Source organism: Polypterus senegalus, chromosome 11, assembly GCF_016835505.1.
Source record: "Polypterus senegalus isolate Bchr_013 chromosome 11, ASM1683550v1, whole genome shotgun sequence".
Lineage (NCBI taxonomy): Eukaryota > Metazoa > Chordata > Cladistia > Polypteriformes > Polypteridae > Polypterus > Polypterus senegalus.
This window is the reverse complement of record NC_053164.1, coordinates 150857138-150866672: the sequence shown is the minus strand read 5'-3', so window position 1 is coordinate 150866672 and position 9535 is coordinate 150857138. Positions and strand designations below refer to the sequence as shown.

Sequence of the window (9535 nt, the reverse complement as noted above, 5' to 3'; positions counted from 1 at the left end):
AGGTCTCTAACATCCACCAGCTCCGTGATGTCATCATAGAGGAGTGGAAGAGGATTCCAGTGGTTACCTGTAAAGCTCTAGTGAACTCCATGCCTAAGAGAGTTAAGGAAGTGCTGGAAAATAATGGTGGCGACACAAAAAGTTGACACTTTGGGCACAATTTGGACATTTTTCACTTAGGGGTGTACTCACTTTTGTTACCAGCGGTTTAGACATTAATAGCTGTGTGTTGAGTTATTTTGAGGGGACAGCAAATTTACACTGTTATACAAGCTGTACATGAACTACTTTACATTGTATCAAGGCGTCATATCTTCAGTGTTGTCCCATGAAAAAGTATAATAAAATATTTACAAAAATGTGAGGGTGTACTCATTTTTGTGAGAAACTGTATATATGAAAAAAGATTTTAGCAAGTGAAAGGAGTATACAGAGAAAAACCTAAACAGATTCTGAGCAATATTGAAACTCCACACAGTGTTGTAACAGAAGACTCTGAAACTGTGGGGTTGAACTAAGGTGTTGCCCCTATAGGGTTTCTACAGTGTATAAGTTATAAAAGGTTAATGCAACATCTTACTTTACAATCATAGTAGTAAGGGCGTTGTACACCTTGTATTCCCAGTGCGTATAATACTTTTCCATCTTTGGCGCTTTCCCGCTGTCTGTGTTAAGAACTAGGCTTTCAATTTTGATCAACAGTGGGCTAATTGCTTTGTATTTTCGGCACAAATATGCAACTTCTTTTGCTCTTTCTTCTTTCACGTATTTAAAAAAATCCTCTATTCCTGTAATTCAAAAACATGGTAAGAAAATAGGCAATGTCGTAACTAAGACTCATAAACCTCATGAAAAAGACACTTAAAATAAAAATTAAACTTAAATTATACAGTGCATTTTTAGTTTTTAATTTATACATTCAGTAACATCATAAAATTTTAACTGATTTAAAAAAAAAAGGGTAAACACAGAACATTATAAGAATAAACTTCGATTCAGTGGCGTAGTTAGCTTGCAGCGCCCTGAGGTGGGCCCCTCCTGAAGGCATAACTGTTAGTAATTTATTCTCAACTAGATCCTAGGGGCAGGCTGGGCAGTGGCGTCTGCGACCACGACACTATCAGATCACACGCTGGTGACAAACAAACCAGCACTCTAAATGGAATTTGTAATAACTTTTTTAATCACTTTATTACAGCAGCTGTAAGTTAGCAAAAATAAAATACATTGTGGGAATGGAATGTGGGAGGTGTGGGTAATAGTAGTAGAATAAAAATATATGTAAGATGGGGACCCGCTTACTTTTCCAAGACAACTTTGTGAAGGAAGATGATTAAAATATGAGCTAGAAAGTATAAACTGTTCTGAGTAAAATTAAACAATTTCAATTTGCAACAAATTAAATCGACAACACCATTTGACAGAATACTACTACACAATCTACCTGTTTTACACAAGTTCTGAGAAAATGGACATTATAAAGAGAGGTGTCAATGGTTCCAAGAAATTTGCCCTGTCAGTAGGAAATTGCTTTGTCATATATATTGCTTTTTTGTCTTTAGTAGTTTCTCCATTTTTAACGGTTTCAGTAGATAGCACCTGATCTGAAGCTGTTGTATCGCTACTTCCAGACTCGGTACTGCCAACCATTTCACTCATTGCACTGTTTGCATAACCTGCTTATGGCCATTGCAACGATTCACCAGCATCAGCATTGTCAGTTACTACCACTGGCCCTTGCTCAATTTTGAGGAAGATAGAAATCTTGGTAACCTTAACATTTTTCAGTTGTTGCAGGCGTGCCTGACATTTAGCAGCACCATTCTTATAATATTTGCAGGAACCTCTGCTACAGGCTGACATGGCACCGTATGGTGAGTGTTAAAAGTGCCAAATTGTTTAAATATTCTGCATTTGCTAACGGGGACCATAACTTAACAACATAATTGCTACGATTTACTGTTTACGAGTTTGAAATTCAAAAATTATTGACATCAAATCAAACAATTATTTACGATAACAATGTATATTTGCATTATTCATGTGACGTCCTTCAAATCTTCTTCCGTTCATGTCTGCTATAGCACGCCAAAGGTCGTCAAATTTGGGATTGTCACTTCACTGTAAGGCAGACTAGGACGTGTTATACCTCTGATTAGGCTCTGAGCCTCCGAACTCCTGAAGTCTAAATTCATGTAAACTGTAGGCCTGCCAAATATGTAATTTCATCATGGATTGGACTTGGCTGGTGATGGTGTAAACATGCCGCTGAAACTATTAATTATTAATTAATTAATTAAAAATGTATTCAATTTTTTTTATAAATCTTTACGGCCCCAAGTGGGTCCCCCCCAAGCTCGTAAGCTCTTGTACAATGTATACAATCCATTGCTACACCATAGCTTTGATTAGATGTCATGCATCTTAAGAAAACTTACTTATTTGTATGATGAATTCACAATTACATTTATCCATTTGATAAACCAACTAATTCCCATCGAGAACCTTAGAGCTGGTACATGTCCATCACAGGACACAATCCTGCAAATGCTCACAACAACGCAAAGCATATTAACGTACCTATCTGACATTCATGTTTTTGGATTTTGGCAAGAGAATGTAGATTTTGGAGTAAGAAATTGCTGCATAGAAAACAGGAGAACATACAAATTCTACAGAAACAGTGACTGGTACAAGTTTCAGATTTAGATCTATGAAGCTATGAGGCAGCAACCTAGATTTTGTTGTCGGCTATGAAGAGGTTAGAGCAGTACCATTTCTCTATTTGTTCATCATTTAAGACTGGATATCCCTGGTGTAAAAAATAGCAATAATGCAAACATTAGGAGAAAAACAAATTAGCTCTGTTTTTAGAAAACAGATGACTGCACCAGTTAATATAACCGTTAGGATTTGTAGTAAGTGATTGGAACTGGTATTATCTTGATTGACTTCCCAAAACTACAAGTTATTCTTCATTTTTCTGACTGAATAATTTCTATATGTTTTACACAAGCAAAAAGCATAATCCCATCCTAATATACTTACCTGAGTAAATGTTTTAGGAGCAAGGCACCATGTATGGCGTGAAAGTGGATTAGTAAATTCATTTTAACGATTTGTCTTTTAAATGTCTTTTCACAGAGATCTTGGGTGTCAAATAATGAATTATTAACTATAATTATTGCTATTGTTAATATTTTACTAAATCTGATTTTCATGCTTCTTTTTTGTCGAGCTCCCGTTGAAGGATTTATTGGTTAACAGACCATATAGTGCGCACTTCAAAACGACTGAAGAAACAGCTAACTAGCAGCACTTTTCGATACCAGAGTTTACTGTCCGCCTTCAATCACAGAGCAGCCCCGTAAAATGACTGCAATACACCTGTGACCATAAAACGCAGACTTCATGACATCGCAGTGTATAAGGAAGCAGCAGAATAACAAATGCTTTTTGCAGGAAACATGCGTTAAATAAAAAGGGGAGTTTCGTGACAACCACACCTTAGTGCGCCTGCGCCAAATCATAAGGCGCGCTGAATTCCTTATAACAGGTGTACTGAATTGGACACAACGCCGGCCGTCGTCAATGATGGACTGAATCATTAAGACGTGACGAATATGTATATGAAAGATAATGAAGTTTTACATTTTGGAATGTTAATTAAATTGTTCAGTCACATTATCAAAGATAATACACATCATGTCTTTTTGGTAATGTGTTGTAGATTTTCTGAAGTGTAAACAATGTTGGGAACTTATGATATGTGCTATGATATTGGCGAGACATTTTAACTAGTGTTCCACAGTTTTGAAAACTGGAGCCCTTTTAAAATCTGGTAGCCACACTTTATTCTGACCTGTTTACTATTCATAATAATCTGACTAAATGCTGACAAATATTTGAAACGGAAAATTATTTTATATTTTAAAAGCATAACTACATTTGTTTTTCTCTTTTAACTTACTAAGCCAGTGGTTCCCAAACTTTTTCGATTCTCAGCGCCCTTGCTGAATCTAGGTTTTCCCAAGGCGCCCCCACAGTCAAATTCTAATTTGTGAAATAGCCACTATTAAAGGGTTAAGTAAAAATAAATAACACGTGTTTAAGATCATAAAAAATTTAATTGAACGCGATTGAGACGCCTCGCCCACGGAGCCATATAAGAACTAGCTGGCACAGGAGAGGGGGAAAAAAGATGAAAACTAAAGGGTAAAGGAAAAAGGGTTGGTGAGCGAGAGAGCGACATTGGGGCGAGCCAGCCTGTCAGCCAGCATGAATGAGAGAAGTCAGCGCGATTCTATGTTCCACCTTGTAAGATTCTAGCAAAGCATTGCTTGTTATTGATGCCTGCTTATAAAAACTACCCTTTTGTTGATTTAACTCTTTTAACTTTCTAGTAATGTAGTCACGAGATTTACTAACCATGCTGGGATGCTTGCTTTCTAAATGGCGTTTCATCTACTTGGTAGCATGCACTCTGGCGCCAAAACTTTCATACGCAGTACACATTGCGGCCTCTCGTCACCATTTAGTTCTGTCCACGTAAATCCAAAGTACAAATAACTGTCGTCATATTGTCGATAGTTGTGCTTCTTCACACTCTGGTTGACGGTGTGCCCTCTTAATTTTCTATTTATTTACGCTTATTACTGTTTAGTAAAAACTGATCAATTTTTAAAAATACTGTACATATGAGAAGAAATACTTCAAAAAACTTAACGACTTAATCACAACAATATACAGTTGATACAATCTCCGAAAACAAATTCAAACACTAAAAAAAACCGCGCGAAACCAACAGGTATTTACATACGAACACAAAGTACCGAGAAAGGTCTACAAACTAGTAAAACAATCGAGAAACGTAATTATTGTAGAGGGCCATCTAGTAACCATTTGTAGAGGCTTCCGCAAACAGTTATTACTAAGCGAGTTTCTGGTTTGCGTCAGGTCCGCCAGATGTCGAGTCCTATGACATTGAATTGAAAATGGAAATAAAATTATAAAAATGTTGTATTATATAATATTTCGTGTCGCCCCTGTGAGGAAGCCGCGGTGCGCACACTTTGGGAACCACTGTACTAAGCACATTAAGAATAAATGGCGCAAAGCAGATATGCATATAAAGCAAACTTGCTCACAAATTTAGTGTAATAGCAAACTAGCTCACAAATTTAGTGTAACAGCACAGTAGTTGAAAAATTATTTATAATATATATATACTATACATGTGTGTGTGTGTAATATGATGATCGATACTTTCCTAATTAATGACTTCAGTGATATTGATAATTATAAATCTATGGAAAAAAATTACAAAAGACAGGAATTAAGGGTAATGTTGAAATGTTATAAATTTCAATTTGATTTCTTATTATTAAAAAATGAATGTACCATTCCATCCAATTTGCAGTTATACTGCTATCATAATACATTTGTAAATTAGGGCAGTTGGAGATTACATTAATTGTCTACAATTACAGAAGTTTGTGGATGACTAAAAAATTGAAACATGCAGAAATTTGATAGTTATTTAATTATCTGCAAATCATTTATTCACTTTTATAAAGCTGTATATATGCTTTCAGGCTGTTATGTGTAATGATAAGGTTATGGATATTTTGAATACTGTGTACTTCAGCACAAAATACATGAACTTAGATTTGACACATTTATATAATATACTGCACATAGTGTAACTAAAAATCTGGAATTTCAAGGTACTATACTGGGTGGCACTCAAAAAAGTAGCCCGTAAATGATAAAGTACACACTGACATGATCTTCATGAAGCTCCAATCTGCTTAAAATCATCTTGTCAACTTAAGAGTACTGTATTTCTTTCCATATGATTCTCAGTGTTGGTAGTTAACTTTGGATACGGACAGAAGGGTTTCTTGGTTAAAGTGCATTGCTCACAGAATCAGAAGTATGGCATTTGCAGTGGAATATTGTTCCATGAATGCCACACATGTCAACGTGAAAGAGCCTATATTAACATGCATTCTTCTCTCCCCTTCAGCAAGCATCGAGACAACAAAACTAACAAAAAGAAAGCAATCTGCACAGGGACATCTCGGCCCTTTCATCTTTTTCACATTAGTCTTCTTCCATGGCTGAAAACTTGCCAAGAAGAATAAGAATAGTTGAGGACAGGGAAATGAGAGACAGCATAAATAGGCTGAGGCCAAAACCAAAAGAGCAAATGATTGCTAATACCAAAGCCCAATACCCTAACAAAAGATTTTTGTCAGGAGCTTGCTACTATTGAAAAAGCCTTTAACACCATGAGAAAGTTATGGGTTAGAACTACAGACTTAGTTTTAGCTTTATCCACAGATTTTGACAATCAAGAACAGGGTGTTGTCTACTTAAAGAGCAGCCAACTTGATGGTGTTCTCCATCTCCACTTCCACCAGAAACATGATGGCAACTGGAACTATTACCAACAATGAAAGCTCAAAAAAGGTATAATGGTAGTGCCCATACAAAAAAATGAGACTGAAATTGGCAGTGAAGTGCAGTAAATAGATTAAAATAACATTATAATTTCCAACTTTCCTGAAAAATGCATTCATTAACTTTTGTTAAGCAAGTTTTCCAAGGCTCATATGATGTTGTATACTTAATTACCAGGTCTGAAATATATATCTGTAAACATCTGGGGCCTCATTTAAAATGTATTATGTGCGTACACACAAAAATGTTGGATACAAACGTTTCCACGTTCAAATCACGATGTATAAAACCTAAACTTGCCGTTAAGCCGCGCACATTTCCACGGTAGCTCATACCCTGGCGTACGCAAGTTCTGTGCTCGGTTTTGCAGATTGGCAGCACCCAGCATCAAAGCAGTGCTACTGTTCCAGTGTGATTTCCTTTTCTTTTTTAGATTCACATCCCTGACGCGGCTTTATAAATACACTGAAATTAACTGCATATTGTTTATTAGTTTAATGCATCTGATTGTAATTAACCTGTAGCAATATAATGGTCCACAGAATGGTCAAACTATTCCAAATATCATAACTGCTTTAGCATTGTTACTCTCACTGCACCATCTTCTTCTTCTTTCAGCTGCTCACGTTAGGGGTTGCCACAGCGGATCATCTTTTTCCATATTACTCTCACCGCACCACTCAGAGTATTTATATTACTGTATCTGAGAGGAGAATCACAGCTGTACAGCAGCTGATCGGTAAGAGAATTATCGGTATACAGCATCAAGCACACGCTGCTTCAGCCATGCTGCCTATTGAACTGGTCTTATATGGCAAATGCTTCAAAGCCTTTCCTGTACAGACCTCGTAGTTCAGAAACAGTTTCATCCCAAGAACTATAGTTTCATCCCAAGAACTATAAACACTCTCAATCAAGTGCTCCTTGTAGAACTGTTTGTACTTATAAGTACAATTACCTCGCTGTAAACTTAGGATGCAGTTATAATATTGCACAGCCTGAGCCACTTTATAAAGTATATATTTATATATGATGACGATATCATTTTTAAGAAGAAGTGCAGCAAAATATGTTTACTATATTATACCGATAAAACTTTAACTTAATTTAAATAATCTATATTGTTAATAAATAAACATGTGAGGATATGGTGTCGCAGCGCTAGCAAGGAGCTGGCGCTCCGTTCATGGATTGTTCCTGTCTCGCACTGTATTCTTGCTGGGACTGGCGCGACACAGGATGGATAGAATAATTTAACATTAAATTTAACGAGGGATATCCAGAAAAAAAGGTTACAACAGCTGTTAAAAAACGAAAAATGAATATATTTTAACCAAATTTACAGGGTATGTTCCAAAATATGTGTTTATTTCTCAACATAATCGCCGTCAACTTTGATGCACTTCTTTAGCCTGGGCACCAGCTTTTTTATACCCTCGTCGAATACGCTCTGCTCCACCTCCGAAAGCCACTTCTCCACTGTCTCCTTCACCTCCTCATCGTTGGAAAAACATTTCCCACCCAAGAATTCTTTCTGTTTTGTGAAAAGGTAAAATCTGATGGCGCAAGGTCCAGGGAATAGGGTGGGTGGGTAACAATATCCCATCCAAAGGACACAAGCAGGTCCTGAGTCACACGAGCGGTATGGGGTCTGGCGTTGTCGTGAAGGAGGGACTCACCACTAGTCAGCATTCCCCTCCTTTTGTCTTTAATCTTTTTTTTCAATTTTTTTAGGGTCTCACAATGTTTCAGCATTGATGGTGGTCCCTTTGCCCACGAAATCCACCAACAAAACCCTTTTTCTGTCCCAAAAGACAGATGCCATAATCTTCCGCTCTGAAAACTGAACCTTGAATTTTTTGGCTGATGGGGAATGTGTATGGCGCCATTGTTGGGACTGCCTTTGGACTCAGGAGTATAGTGACATACCCAAGTTTCGTCTCCAGTCACAATAGAGTCAAGGAACGCGGATTTGTGACGCAAAGTGAGGAACTTGATGACCGAACTAATCTCGCATCGGCGGTAGGTGAAGCAAACGGCCTCAGCAGAGGTTGACAAACTCGCTTGCTGTGATGACATTTCACAACTGACTGACGCGGTCCCGGGCTTATTTTGACCGTTAGGACCCCCCTACACGCAGGTATGCCAACCTTCGAAAAAAAAAATTCCCTGCACCCTCCAGGGCACTTGTAACCTTTTTTTCTGGATATCCCTCGTATTTCAATGTTCCTTAAAAGTTTTGATGAATTGGCGTTCTAAGCTTACAGATGGTTTAATGTCTATTACAGAGCTGATTGTGTGGCGAGTGGGTATTTGGAGAAAATGGATGGCACAGCAGGTGTCTTGTGTGAGGCATGCAATCACTGCACCACCGTATTCCCATGTTTAATAACATGCTTGAACTCATATCATCATTAAAATGATATCAAGTATACATCTCAGTATTTTAATACTATAATATCACGAATGTAATGGATTCTGTGTCCTGTCGGAGGAAGAGAAAGCGGGTTTAAGAAGCATGTAGTGATTCACACACATTGAGCACACAGAAGATCAAATACAAAACAAATCATTTAACGTGTTACTTTAGTTACGATGAGATTTGAGAAACTAGTAAGTTAAATGATATTAAGATGAAGTTTATGATGTTCTACTTTAATGACAAATAAACTACATGATGTGGAATACAGAGGGCACTATCGTCCCCTTGAACCCTTAGACGACACGTCAGACACCAGGTAAAAGTCCAAATAATTGAATTTATTGTTATAATAATGTGCACCAAGCACCTCCACTCCACAATACTCCAATAAATCAATAATCACAATAACAAATCGTCCATTCCTCCCAGCAGCTCTGTCACACTCCCTCCCAACTCTGGTTCAGTCTGCTGGGGTTTCCCACAGTCCTTTTAAAGTTTCTGACCTGGAAGTATTCTGTCTCCGTGTCAAATGCCTTCTTCAGGTGTCCCGGAAGTACTGCAGGTTGCCGACCACGTGACTCCTAAGTACTTCTGGGTTAACATCATCATAATAGTCCCTGGGTTCTTGGTGAGCTCCCCTTGGTGGCA

At 37.6% G+C, this 9535-nt stretch overlaps 1 protein-coding gene across 1 annotated transcript in view; it reads right to left on the bottom strand.

The window, feature by feature from the left end:
• Positions 1-576: 576 nt before the first annotated feature.
• LOC120538621 (dynein heavy chain 10, axonemal-like) overlaps positions 577-9535 on the bottom strand; it is a 57903-nt gene continuing 48944 nt past the window's right edge. The window contains exon 19 of the mRNA XM_039768007.1: positions 577-788. Coding sequence (XP_039623941.1) covers positions 577-788 — 212 coding nt within the window. The remainder of the gene's footprint in view (positions 789-9535) is intronic.